We start from the raw sequence: 14,417 nt of genomic DNA on the forward strand, positions 1-14,417 counted from the left end.
CATGGGACCACCTGCCCGTGCTGACTGGAGCCCCTGGCTGTATTGCAGACGCGGTGGGCCGCATTGTGCGGGAGGAGGGGGGTACCGGCGTTGTGGAGCAGCACTCTGCCATCACTGCTCCTGGTCTTCAACCCCGCCATCCAGTTCATGATCTACGAGGGCCTCAAACGCCACCTGATGAAGGGGCGCACGCAGGTATGGGCGAGTGGGAGGGGTGGGGGGGTCAGAGTGGGAGGGGGGGGGTGGGAAATGGTTGGGGGAGCAAGGTGGTGGGGGCTGAGTGTACATAGAAATGTGGGGGGGGGGGGTGGGCAGGCTGAGCTGGGGGGGCAGAGGGGTGGGGGGAGGGGGCAGGAGGAGGTGGGCAAGCCAAGGTAAGCGGAAGAAGGGCCATGGGACGGGGGGGGGGAGGGGTGGAGGGGGGGTTTGGAGGTAGGGGAGGGGTGGGGGGGAGGGGAGAGTGGAGGGGTGGGGTGGGGGGAGGGGAGGGGTGTGGAGGGAGGGAAGGGGTGTGGAGGGAGGGATGGGGGGATGGAGGGAGAGGGGTGTGGAGGGAGAGGGTGGGTGGAGAAAGGGGTTGGAGGGAGGGGTGTGGAGGGAGGGAGGGAGGGGGGGCCATGGGAATACCCACCCTGGCGGACGGCAGGATGAGGAAGTAGACAGATGTACAGGGGGGCAAGGTGGGGGTGAGAGCCAGGGGGTGGAGGGAGATGGGGTTGGAGGGAGGGGAAGGGGGTGGAGGGGACATCAATGGTTGAAGGATCTCGCCAGGAACTGTCTACTCCCCTCATTCAACGTCCCAAAGTGCAGCACCTTGCCCTTGCTCGGGGTAAACCGCCATTTCTCCTCCCGTTTCTGCAGCTGGTCAATATCCCGCTGCATCTCCTGACATCCGTCCTCACTGCCTGCAACTCCACCAACGTTAGTGTTAGCACTAGGGGTCGCCAACTTCCTCACTCCCAAATAAGGGACAACGGGTGACGTCACCGCCCCGTGCCCCATGTGACCTCACCCAGCCAGCGGCCACGTGCTCCCGCTCCACTAATGGCGGCCGTCCGGGCCTGGAGGCGGGTTGCTACGTAACCTCCGATAGGCGAACACACTCGGCTCCCCTCCCCGAACACACTCCGTTAGCCTACATTGTCCCAGCCTACAGCGGCCCCTGGGCCTACAGTGTCCGGGCCTACACTGTCCGGGCCTACAGTGTCTGGGCCTACAGTGTCTGGGCCTACAGCAGCCCCCGGGCCTACACTGTCCGGCCCTACAGCAGCCCGCGGGCCTAATATGGGACAAGGGCGGTCCCGTATGGGACAAACCAATTTAGCCCAAAATACGGGACAGTTGGCAACCCCAGTTAGCAGCAAACTTACTCACTAGCCCATCTACATTTACATCCAAATTTCTGAGGCCGCACCTCGAGACCAGAGCTCAAGTAACCGGGGCTCCGGCCTGGGTGGCGGTGTGAGGCCTGAGGCCCGGAAGGAGGCAGTGAGGCCTAGAGGTGACGGTTTGGGCCAGAGGAGATGGAGAGATGGCTGGGAGTGAGGCTTTTGGCCCAGATTCGAGGGAAGAGGCCAGGAGCTGAGGTATTTGGCCCAGATGGGAGGGAGGGCCTCGGAGGTCAGGCTTAGGGGCCTGGAGGAGGGAGAGGGAGGCCCAGGGGTTTGTGTTTGGCACAGAAACCGGTTCTGGCCAGGGATGGGGCCTGTGTTTCAGCTGGGTTCTCTTCCTGTCATTTCAGCTGTTCTCGCTTGAGGTTTTTGTCATTGGAGCCGTTGCCAAGGCCGTTGCCACCACGGTGACATACCCCCTGCAGACGGTGCAGTCCCTGCTGCGGGTAAGTCGGCGCGGGCGGTGAATCTGGCGGCAGTGTGACTGGAGGGCCCGGGGCCACATCCTGGGGCCTACTCCACACCCCAGCCCCACTGAGCCTCGGACTCTGGTTGCAGCCGCAGTGCCCCTGCTCCAGTATCTAAAGGGGCTGCTCCTTGCCTTCCGGCTGCACTTCACACCCACCGTCCTCATCTGTGGACCCCCTGTGCGTGGGTAGGGGAGAGGGTGGGGCCGAGGATGTCCTGGTTGGGTTGCTCCTGGGCCTGGCCAAGCTGGCCATCCGTGAGTCACGGCGCCAGGCAGAAGAGGGCTCTGCCCGAGCCCCTTTTCCGGGGTTACGTCCGTCCGCGCCCGGGTGGTGTTGGAGAGGGACCGCGGCGCTGCCCACGGGCACCCTGGGGGGTTTCCGGGACCGCTGGGCACCGCGGGGGGCGGGATGCACCCTGGACAAGGATGATGAAGGGTCTCGACCCGAAACGTCACCCATTCATTCTCTCCAGAGATGCTGCCTGACCTGCTGAGTTACTCCGGCATTTTGTGAATAAATACCTTCGATTTGTACCAGCATCTGCAGTTATTTTCTTATACCAGGTTCAAGAACAGCTTTTTCTCAGCAACCATCGGGCTCTTGTACACTGCACAACACCAAACGTACAATCTTCTATGGATTGTGACTTTGATTGTACTGCAGGCTTGGGTTTTGCACCAGTAATGGTTACCTGGAATTAGGGTCATTAAGTGAAAAGTATTTTAGATTATTATAGATAATAATAATAATAATAATACATTTTATTTATATAGCGCTTTTCATATACTCAAAGACGCTTTACAGAGATTTTGAGAACATAGGGAATTTAATAAATAGATAAATAAGTAAATAAATAAATGAACAGAGAAAGGAGACAGTAGGTGAGGTGACCTTCAGTGGTTGAAGGCAGTACTGAACAGGTGAGACTTCAGCGATGTTTTGAATGTGGTGAGTGTGGGGGAGTCTCTAACGGTTTGGGGTAGTGAGTTCCATAGGGTGGGAGCAGCGATGGAGAAAGCCCTGTCCCCCCAGGATCTGAGTTTAGTCCGGATGTGGGGGGATAGGAGATTGGCAGCGGCAGAGCGGAGGGTGCAGGTGGGAGTGTGCCTGTGGAGGAGGTCGGTCAGGTAGGATGGGGCCAGGTTATGGAGGGCTTTGTAGGTTATGAGGAGGATTTTGTACTGGATTCTCTGGGGGATGGGGAGCCAGTGGAGTTTATAAAGGACGGGGGTGATATGGTCACGGATCGAGGTGTGTGTGAGTAGACGGGCAGCGGAGTTTTGAATGTATTGAAGTTTACTGATGATTTTTGAGGGTGCGCCATAGAGGAGGCTGTTGCAGTAGTCCAGACGGGAGGTGATGAAGGCGTGGATGAGGGTTTCTGCAGCTGTGGAGGAGAGGGATGGACGGAGACGGGCAATGTTTTTGAGGTGGAAGAAGGCTGTCTTTGTGATGTGTTTGATGTGTTTGTCGAAGGAGAGGGTTTGATCAAAGATGATTCCAAGATGTATCTGTGTGTTATTGTAGGAAAATAACTGCAGATGCTGGTACAAATCGAAGGTATGACAAAACGCCAGAGTAACTCAGCAGGTCAGGCAGCATCTAGGAGAGAAGGAATGGGTGACCCTTCAGAAGGGTCTGGACCCGAAACGTCACCCATTCCTTCTCTCCTGAGATGCTGCCTGACCCGCTGAGTTACTCCAGCATTTTGTGAAATAAATACCCTGGACAAGGTTGGTCATTATAGTTATTTGAAAATGTAGTGATTGGACGACTTGGTGGTTGTGTGTTATGGTGGCGGGTGTGTTATCACTGTTTTGGTTTGTAAATGTTATTTTTATAATTGAAATTTCTTTTTTAAACTTAAAAAGCATTGCCCACTTCCACTAAGTGCAGGTTTCCCAAAACTCCAACCCTCTCGGCTCAGCGGTTTCCAGTGTTGGAACATCTGGTCTTTAGTTTTAGTTTAGAGATACGGCGCGGAAACAGGCCCTTCGGCCCACCGAGTCCGCACCGACCAGCGATCCCCGCACACTGACACTATCCTACACACACCAGGGACAATTCACACACACACACCAAGCCAATTAACCTACAAACCTGTACGTCTTTGGAGTGTGGGAGGAAACCGGAGCACCCGGAGAAAACCCACGCAGGTCACGGGGAGAACGTACAAACTCCGCACGGACAGCACCCGTAGTCAGGATCGAACCGGGGTCTCTGGCGCTGCAAGTGCTGCCAGGCAGCGACTCTACCGCTGCGCCACCGTGACCGCCTTTACCATCACCCGCGGGTTGTCAGTCCTAGTTTCCAACTCACTGCACCAGAGACCCCGGTTCGATCCTGACCTCCGGTGCTCTCTGTGTGTGAAGTTTGCACGTTCTCCTTTGTGACAGTGTGGGTTTCCTCCGGGTGCTCCGGTTTCCCCCCCACATCCCAAAGACGTGCGGGTTTGCCGGTTAATCGTCCCTTCTGTAAGTTGCCCCTAGTGTGCAGGGAGTGGATGAGACAGTGGGATAACGCAGACCGAGTGTGAACGGGCGATTGATGGTCGGCGAGGACTGGGTGGGCCGAAGGGCCTGTTTCATGCTGTGTATCTAAACTAAACTCAACACTGAGCAGGAGGAGGGGATGCAGTATTTAATGCAGCACTGCATTGATGGTACCTGCTGCCAACGCGAGACCTTGCCTGCCCTCTCTGGGGGTGTGTGGGTGATCGCAGGGCATGGGGTTGGTGAAGACCAATTGCCTTTTAAATCAGTAGCGGGCTCAGATTAGTGGCGCAGCGGTAGAGTTGCTGCCTCACAGCGCCGGAGACCCAGGTTCCATCCAGTGCCGTCTGTACGGAGTTTGTACGTTCTCCCCGTGACCTGCGTGGGTTTTCTCCGAGATCTTCAGTTACCTCCCACGCTCCAAAGACGTACAGGTTTGTAGGTGAACTGGCTTGGTGTAAATGTATGTAAGTTGTCCCTAGTGTGTGTAGGATAGTGATAGTGTGCGGGGATCGCTGGTCGGCACGGACTCAGTGGGCCGAAGGGCCTGTTTGCGTGCTGTATCTCTAAACTAAACTAAACTAAACTAGAGGAGTTATATCCCAGCCACATTGACCACCATCCGAGAACACTCACCAGCCGGCAATCCCTTTGTTCCTGATGCCTTCTGTCTGTGTTGAGTTGAATTGAAAGACACAGTGAGGACACATGCCCTTCGGCCCATCGAGTCCATGCCGCCCATCGATCAATAGGTATTAGAAGGAGCTGCAGATGCTGGTTTACACTGAAGGTAGACACAAAGTGCTGGAGTAACTCAGCAGGTCAGGCAGCATCTCTGGAGAGAAGGAATGGGTGACGTTTCGGGTCAAGACCCACAGTCTGGTGAAGGGTTTCGACCCGAAACGTCACCCATTCCTTTTCTCCACTAGTTCTACGTTATCCCACTGCCGACACACTAGGGGTGATTTACAACTTTATCAAACCTACAAACCTGTACGTCTTTGGAGTGTGGGAGGAAACCGGAGCGCCCGGAGAAAACCCACGCAGGTCACGGGGAGAACGTACAAACTCCGTACAGACGGCACCAGTAGTCGGGATGGAACCCGGGTTTCCGGCGCTGTGAGGCGGCAACTCTACCGTGAACGTGTAAACCACATGCGTTTCCCATGGCTCCCATGTTTTTTCCAAAAATAAATGTAATCAATTCATTATTGTAATGAAAAATTATTGTACAACGCAAAAGAATACGAACAAGCCCGCCACCATAATTCAAAGTCAAAGAAAGATTCTTAAAAACGGAATATGAGATAAGTATGTCACAATCCTGGTCACGGATACATCACACCCCCAGCGTGCCCCTGGACAGTGGGCATTCCCTCTAGTACCACCCAGAGTGTCCTGGACAGTGGGCAATCCCTCCAGTACCACCCAGAGTGCCCGTGGACAGTGGGCATTCCCTCCAGTACCACCCAGAGTGCCCGTGGACAGTGGGCATTCCCTCCAGTATCACCCAGAGTGCCCGTGGACAGTGGGCATTCCCTCCAGTATCACCCAGAGTGCCCGTGGACAGTGGGCATTCCCTCCAGTATCACCCAGAGTGCCCGTGGACAGTGGGCATTCCCTCTAGTACCACCCAGTGCCCGTGGACAGTGGGCATTCCCTCTAGTACCACCCAGTGCCTGTGGACAGTGGGCATTCCCTCTAGTACCACCCAGTGCCCATAGACAGTGGGCATTCCCTCCAGTACCACCCAGAGTGCCCGTGGACAGTGGGCATTCCCTCTAGTACCACCCAGTGCCCATAGACAGTGGGCATTCCCTCCAGTACCACCCAGAGTGCCCGTAGACAGTGGGCATTCCCTCCAGTACCACCCAGAGTGCCCGTAGACAGTGGGCATTCCCTCTAGTACCACCCAGAGTGCCCGTAGACAGTGGGCATTCCCTCTAGTACCACCCAGTGCCCGTGGACAGTGGGCATTCCCTCCAGTACCACCCAGAGTGCCCGTAGACAGTGGGCATTCCCTCCAGTACCACCCAGTGCCCGTGGACAGTGGGCATTCCCTCCAGTACCACCCTGGCGAGCCCTCTATGTTGTGTTGCATTGCACTGGGGACCCTGGCGGACAGGGAGTGGGGAGGTGGGAGCACTGGGGTGGGCACGGGGAGATGCCATGGTGGGCTGGGGAGCTGGTGTGCGCGGGGAGAGGGCAGGGGGCAGTGTGCCGTGCCACGCCGGCCCCTCGGCCTAACGCCGACTGATTTCTCTCCCCAGTTCGGCCAGCGCAGGAAGGACGCGGGGAGGGGCCTCTGGGGGAGTCTGCAAAGTGTCGTCTACCTCCTGAATCAGAGGGTGCAGTGAGTACATCCCCCCTTACTTATTTCCCTGTCCCTCCCCCCTTACTCCCCTCCCCCCCTTACTCCCCCTCCCTCCCCCCCTTACTCCCCCTCCCTCCCCCCTTACTCCCCCTCCCTCCCCCCCTTACTCCCCCTCCCTCCCCCCTTACTCCCCCTCCCTCCCCTCTTTACTCCCCCTCCCTCCCCCCTTACTCCCCCTCCCTCCCCTCTTTACTCCCCCTCCCTCCCCCCTTACTCTCCCTCCCTCCCCTCTTTACTCCCCCTCCCTCCCCCCCTTACTCCCCCTCCCTCCCCCCTTACTCCCCCTCCCTCCCCTCTTTACTCCCCCTCCCTCCCCCCTTACTCCCCCTCCCTCCCCTCTTTACTCCCCCTCCCTCCCCCCTTACTCCCCCTCCCTCCCCCCTTACTCCCCCTCCCTCCCCTCTTTACTCCCCCTCCCTCCCCCCTTACTCCCCCTCCCTCCCCCTTTAGTCCCCCTCCCTTCCCCCTCCCTCCCCCCTTACTCCCCCTCCCTCCCCCTTACTCCCCCTCCCTCCCCCCTTACTCCCCCTTTAGTCCCCCTCCCTCCCCCCTTACTCCCCCTCCCTCCCCCCCTTACTCCCCCTCCCTCCCCCCTTACTCCCCCTCCCTCCCCTCTTTACTCCCCCTCCCTCCACCCTTACTCCCCTCCCTCCCCCTTACTCCCCCTCCCTCCCCCTTACTCCCCCTCCCTCCCTCCTTACTCCCCTCCCCCTCCTTCCTCCCCTTTACTCCCCCTCCCCCCTTACTCCCCTCCCCCTTACTCCCCTCCAACCCTCTTACTCCCCCTCCCTCCCCCTTACTCCCCGCCGTCTCCTCCTTAGTCCCCTCCCCCCCTTACTCCCCTCACCCTCCCTCCCCCCTTACTCCCCTCCCCCCGTCTCCCCCTCCCCCCCCCTTACCCCCCTCCATCTCCCCCTCCCCCCCCCCCTCTCCTTGAGCTGGTATTCCTGGCATCACACTAGAAACGTCAATGACCAGAGGCCATGGAGTAATGGTGAGATGGGGCAGAGTTTAAAGAAGATTGGGCGGTTAATTGGCTTAAGTAAAAAAAATGTAGATTGTCCCTGGTGTGTGTAGGATAGTGTTAGTGTGCGGGGATCGCTGGTCGGCATGGACTCGGTGGGCCGAAGGGCCTGTTTCCGAACTGTACCACTAAACTAAACTCAAAGAACTAAACAGCAACTGAAGCTGTTTGTTGCCACTTATACAATGATAATCCCTGACTCATGGACCCCCCCCCCGCCGTCTCCCCCTTAGTCCCCTCCCCCTCCCTCCCCCCTTACTCCCCTCACCCTCCCTCCCCCCTTACTCCCCTCCCCCCCATCTCCCCTGTATAGGTCTGATTTAACGAGGGTTTACTGTTGGGTGAAGTGGGGGGTCTGAAGAAGGGTCTTGACCGGAAACGTCGCCCATTCCTTCTCTCCAGAGATGCCGCCTGACCCGCTGAGTTACTCCAGCATTTTGTGCCTCTATCTTGGGTGACGTTGGGTCATTGTGGTAGAACGGGCTTGGTTCCCACCTTACTCCCCTACAAACTTGCACATTTGTAGGATCACTCCCCGATCCCCGCACACTAACACTATCCTACACACACTAGGGACAATATTTACATTTACCAAGCCAATTAACCTACAAACCTGTACGTCTTTGGAGTGTGGGAGGAAACCGAAGATCTCGGAGAAAACCCACGCAGGTCACGGGGAGAACGTACAAACTCCGTACAGACAGCGCCCGTAGTCGGGATGGAACCTGAGTCTCCTGCGCTGTGAGGCGGCAACTCTACCGCTGCACCACCGTGACCGCTGTAACACAACTCTGCACCTTGTTTACTTTCTCCTTTGGCACCCCCTGACGTATGGGTATGTGGTATGATTTGCCGAGATAACCCGCCTAATTCTGCTCCTATCATTCTCATGCGCTTGTGTAAGCGTGTGCGTGTAACCCGCCTAATAACCCGCCTAATTCTAATAACCCACCTAATTCCTCTAATAACCCACCTAATAACCCACCTAATTCCCCTAATAACCCACCTAATTCCTCTAATAACCCACCTAATTCCTCTAATAACCCGCCTAATAACCAGCCTAATTCCCCTAATAACCCGCCTAATTCCCCTAATAACCCGCCTAATTCCCCTAATAACCCACCTAATTCCTCTAATAACCCGCCTAATTCCTCTAATAACCCGCCTAATTCCTCTAATAACCCGCCTAATAACCAGTCTAATTCCCCTAATAACCCACCTAATTCCCCTAATAACCCACCTAATTCCTCTAATAACCCACCTAATTCCCCTAATAACCCACCTAATTCCCCTAATAACCCGCCTAATTCCCCTAATAACCCACCTACTTCCCCTAATAACCCGCCTAATTCTAATAACCCCCCTAATAACCTGCCTAATTCCCCTAATAACCCACCTACTTCCCCTAATAACCCGCCTAATTCTAATAACCCCCCTAATAACCCACCTAATTCCCCTAATAACCCGCCTAATTCCCCTAATAACCCGCCTAATTCCCCTAATAACCCGCCTAATTCCCCTAATAACCCACCTAATTCCCCTAATAACCCGCCTAATTCCCCTAATAACCCGCCTAATTCCCCTAATAACCCACCTAATTCCTCTAATAACCCACCTAATTCCCCTAATAACCCACCTAATTCCCCTAATAACCCGCCTAATTCCCCTAATAACCCGCCTAATTCCCCTAATAACCCCCCTACTTCCCCTAATAACCCGCCTAATTCTAATAACCCCCCTAATAACCTGCCTAATTCCCCTAATAACCCGCCTAATTCCCCTAATAACCCACCTAATTCCCCTAATAACCCGCCTAATTCCCCTAATAACCTGCCTAATTCCCCTAATAACCCACCTAATTCCCCTAATAACCCACCTAATTCCCCTAATAACTCGCCTAATTCCCCTAATAACCCGCCTAATTCCCCTAATAACCCACCTAATTCCCCTAATAACCCGCCTAATTCCCCTAATAACCCGCCTAATTCCCCTAATAACCCACCTAATTCCCCTAATAACCCACCTAATTCCCCTAATAACCCGCCTAATTCTAATTCCGCCTAATATTCTGTATAATGTATAATGTAAGGTTCTGTATATAATAATGTAATATTCCGCCTAATAAACGGCCTAATTGTGCTCCTATCATTCTCATGCGCTTGTGTACGCGTGTGCGTGTAACCGGCCTATTTGTGCTCTTATCATTCTCATGAGCTTGTGTACGCGTGTGCGTGTATTTCCTGATGTACTTGTTCCCTCGTATTCATCGTGTTCTCCTCTGCTTGGCTTCCCAGGCGCCTGGGGTTCGTGGGCCTGTACAAGGGGCTGGAGGCCAAGCTGCTACAGACCGTCCTCACCTCCGCCCTCATGTTCCTCATCTACGAGAAGACCGCCGCCTTCATCTTCCACATCATGGGAGCCACCCCTCACGCCAGCAAGTGAGGGGTTACCATGGATAGCAGACGCTAAATTCCGGCATAACTCAGCGGGACAGGCAGCATCTCCGCAGGGAAGGAAACTTGTATACACTGGAGTTTAGAAGGATGAGAGGGGATCTTATAGAAACATATAAAATTATAAAAGGACTGGACAAGCTAGATGCAGGAAAAATGTTCCCAATGTTGGGGGAGTCCAGAATCAGGGGCCACACAGTCTAAGAATAAAGGGGAGGCCATTTAAAAATGAGGTGAGAAAAAACCTTTTCACCCAGAGAGTTGTGAATTTGTGGAATTCTCTGCCACAGAGGGCAGTGGAGGCCAAATCACTGGATGGATTTAAGAGAGAGTTAGATAGAGCTCTAGGGGCTAGTGGAATCAAGGGATATGGGGAGAAGGCAGGCACGGGTTACTGATTGTGGATGATCAGCCATGATCACAATGAATGGCGGTGCCGGCTCGAAGGGCCGACTGGCCTCCTCCTGCATCTATTTTCCATGTTTCTGTGAATGGGTGACGTTTCGGGTCGAGACCCTACTTCAGACTGACCCGAACTGTCTCGACCCGATACCTCACCCATTCCTTCTCTCCAGGCACGCCACCTATCCTGCTGAGTTACTCCAGCACTTTGTAGCCAGCTTCAGCGTAAACCAGCATCTGCAGTTCCTTCCTACACATAGAAACATAGAAAATAGGTGCAGGAGGAGGCCATTCGGCCCTTCGAGCCAGCACCGCCATTCATTGTGATCATGGCTGATCATCCACAATCAATTGTCTTTACTAATCTTTTTCTCTTAACATACCTTTAAGAAGCTATTACTGTCCTTCATTATATTCTTGGCCACCTTCCCCTCGTACTTCATCTTTTCAGCCCGTATTGCCCGTTTTGTTACCTTCTGTTGTCCTTTGACAGTTTCCCAATCCTCTGGCTTCCCGGTACTCTTTGCTGTGTTATACATCTTTTCTTTTAGTTTTATTCCATCCCTAACTTCCCATGTCAGCCACGGGTGCCTCCTACTCCCCTCAGAATCTTTCTTCCTCTTTGGAATGAAATGATCCTGCGTCTTCCGGATTATGCCCAGAAATTCCTGCCATTGCTGTTTCACCGTCATTCCTGCTAGGATCCCTTTCCAGTCTACCTTGGCCAGCTCCTCCCTCATGCCTTCATAGTCCCCTTTGTTCAACTGCAACACTAACATTTCTGATTTAACCTTCTCCTCAAATTGCAGATTAAAACTAATCATATTATGATCTCTACCTCCTTTACCTCGAGTTCTCTTATCAAATCTGGTTCATTGGACAACACTAAATCCAGAATTGCCTTTTCTCTGGTAGGCTCCATTACAAGCTGCTCTAAGAATCCATCTCGGAGGCACTCTACAAACTCTCTTTCTTGGGGTCCAGAACCAACCTGATTTTCCCAGTCTACCTGCATATTGAAATCCCCCATCACCACAGTGGCATTCCCTTTCTTACATGCCAGTTTTAACTCCTGCTGCAACTTGCACCCTACATCCGGGCTACTATTTGGGGGTCTGTAGATAACACCAATTAGTGTCTTCCTGCCTTTACAATTCCTCAACTCAATCCACAATGACTCTACCTCGTCAGTCCCTATGTCGCCCTTCGCAAGGGACTGAATTTCATCCCTCACCAGCAGAGCTACCCCACCTCCTCTGCCCACCTGCATGTCCTCCTGCAGCCACGTCTCTGTAATCCCCACAATATCATATCTACCAACCTCTAACTGAGCCTCAAGCTCATCTACTTTACTTCTTATACTTTGCGCATTCATATACAATACTTTTAATCCTTTGCTTGTCTCAGCTTCCACATCGATTCCTATTACACTTGGCCATTCTCTCCTATACCTTCGTGAGCTTTCTGTCCCGTTAATTCGGAGATCTTTCTTAACTTTTCCTACACTCTCTTTCCCTTTAACTCCATCCTTGACTATCCCATTTGACCCCCCCCCCCCGCCCCTATTTAGTTTAAACCCACCCGTGTAGCAGTGCCAAACATGTCAATAGACAATAGGTGCAGGAGGAGGCCATTCGGCCCTTCGAGCCAGCACCGCCATTCAATGTGATCATGGCTGATCATTCTCAATCAGTACCCCGTTCCTGCCTTCTCCCCATACCCCCTGACTCCACTATCCTTAAGAGCTCTATCCAGCTCTCTCTTGAATGCATTCAGAGAATTGGCCTCCACTGCCTTCTGAGGCAGAGAATTCCACAGATTCACAACTCTCTGACTGAAAAAGTTTTTCCTCATCTCCGTTCTAAATGGCCTACCCCTTATTCTTAAACTGTGGCCCCTTGTTCTGGACTCCCCCAACATTGGGAACATGTTTCCTGCCTCTAACGTGCCCAACCCCTTAATAATCTTATACGTTTCGATAAGATCTCCTCTCATACTTCTAAATTCCAGTGTATACAAGCCTAGTTGCTCCAGTCTTTCAACATATGACAGTCCCGCCATTCCGGGAATTAACCTAGTAAACCTACGCTGCACCCCCTCAATAGCAAGAACATTGGTCCCCCGCCTGTTAAGCTGCAATCCGTCCCTTTTGTATAATCCACCCTTAACCCCAAAACAGATCCCAGTGGTCTAAGATTCTAAGAATCTAAATCCCTGCCCACTGCACCAGCTCCTCAGCCACACATCCAGGTCCTGTATCTCCCTGTTCCTGCTCTCACCAGCACGAGAAACTGGAAGCAAACCGGAGATAACCGCCCTGGAGGTCCTGCCTTTCAGACTTCTTCCAAGCACTCCAAAGTCACGCTGCAGAATATCCATCCCCTTCTTTCCTACGTCGTTTGTTCCGACATGCACTACCACTTCCGGCTGTTCACCTTCGCCCTTGAGGATTTCCTGCACTCTGTCCGTGACATCCTGGGTCCTGGCACCAGGGAGGCACCACACCATCCTCCAATCCCGCCTGTTGCCGCAGAAACCCCTGTCCGTACCTCTCACAATGGAGTCCCCTACTACCAGGGCTCTGCCTGACGTTGGCCTCTTTATAGACAATAGACAATAGGTGCAGGAGGAGGCCATTCGGCCCTTCGAGCCAGCACCGCCATTCAATGTGATCATGGCTGATCATTCTCAATCAGTACCCCGTTCCTGCCTTCTCCCCATACCCCCTGACTCCGCTATCCTTAAGAGCTCTATCTAGCTCTCTCTTGAATGCATTCAGAGAATTGGCCTCCACTGCCTTCTGAGGCAGAGAATTCCACAGATTCACAACTCTCTGACTGAAAAAGTTTTTCCTCATCTCCGTTCTAAATGGCCTACCCCTTATTCTTAAACTGTGGCCCCTTGTTCTGGACTCCCCCAACATTGGGAACATGTTTCCTGCCTCTAACGTGTCCAACCCCTTAATAATCTTATACGTTTCGATAAGATCTCCTCTCATCCTTCTAAATTCCAGTTTTGGCTCAACAGCATGTTTTGCTTTGCAGACCTTTCTGCCGCTCAGGTGGCAATGTCTTTTGTCTCGACAGCTTCCAAATGGGTGAACCTGTTCTCAAGGGGTACAACACCTGGGGTCCCTTTCACCCCAAGTTTCCTTCCCTTCCTCACCACCACCCACCTTCTCTCTTCCAGTACCTTCGGTGTAACGATCTCACTGTAGGACTTGTCCAGGAACGACTCAGTTTCTCGGATGAACCGGAGGTCATCCAGTTGCCTCTCCAGTTCCCCAACACGGCCTTCAGGAGCTGAACCTGGACACACTCTCTCTCCACAGGTGTAGCTGTCAGAGGCAGCAGCAGTGTCCCTGACCTCCCACACCCTGCAAACATCACACTGTCTCAGCTTGCTTGGCATTTCTTCACTGCGTCTCACCCTCCCGGACTTGTGGCGTAGTCTCCACACCTCAGCCTCCTCGCCAAAGACTCTCGAGCCAACGACTCGCACGTTTCTCACAAGGCACTCCGAGCCAAAGAGACTCTCGCACGTTTCTCACAAGGCACTCCGAGCCAAAGAGACTCTCGCACGTTTCTCACAAGGCACTCCGAGCCAAAGAGACTCTCGCACGTTTCTCACAAGGCACCTCCCTCGACAAGGCCGCTCCCCTTCTCCGCCAATCCCCTCACTCACGCCTTCACCTGCCGACCTTGAAGGTACACACCTTGGTTGTCCCATGCCTTGCCCCTCCAGATCCAGGGGAGGGGGGGGGGGGTGGTCTGGAGAACAGGCAGTGAAGAGAGGGGGGGAGAGAGCAAGG

At 53.8% G+C, this 14,417-nt stretch overlaps 2 protein-coding genes across 2 annotated transcripts in view; one reads left to right on the forward strand and one right to left on the reverse strand.

Moving 5' to 3' along the window:
• Positions 1-10,589, forward strand: part of LOC144611426 (peroxisomal membrane protein PMP34-like) — a 36,485-nt gene extending 25,896 nt beyond the window's left edge. The window contains 5 exon segments of the mRNA XM_078430503.1: positions 49-77; positions 79-195; positions 1,742-1,837; positions 6,624-6,706; positions 10,046-10,589. Of these exon segments, the coding sequence (XP_078286629.1) occupies positions 49-77; positions 79-195; positions 1,742-1,837; positions 6,624-6,706; positions 10,046-10,193 (473 nt within the window). The 3' untranslated portion in view covers positions 10,194-10,589.
• A 3,074-nt stretch (positions 10,590-13,663) lies between these two features.
• The window catches only part of LOC144611370 (matrix metalloproteinase-25-like), a 53,712-nt gene continuing 52,958 nt past the window's right edge, over positions 13,664-14,417 (reverse strand). Inside the window, exon 12 of the mRNA XM_078430442.1 lies at positions 13,664-13,709. Coding sequence (XP_078286568.1) covers positions 13,664-13,709 — 46 coding nt within the window. The remainder of the gene's footprint in view (positions 13,710-14,417) is intronic.

Source organism: Rhinoraja longicauda, chromosome 40 (assembly GCF_053455715.1).
Source record: "Rhinoraja longicauda isolate Sanriku21f chromosome 40, sRhiLon1.1, whole genome shotgun sequence".
In the NCBI taxonomy this organism is placed as follows: domain Eukaryota; kingdom Metazoa; phylum Chordata; class Chondrichthyes; order Rajiformes; family Arhynchobatidae; genus Rhinoraja; species Rhinoraja longicauda.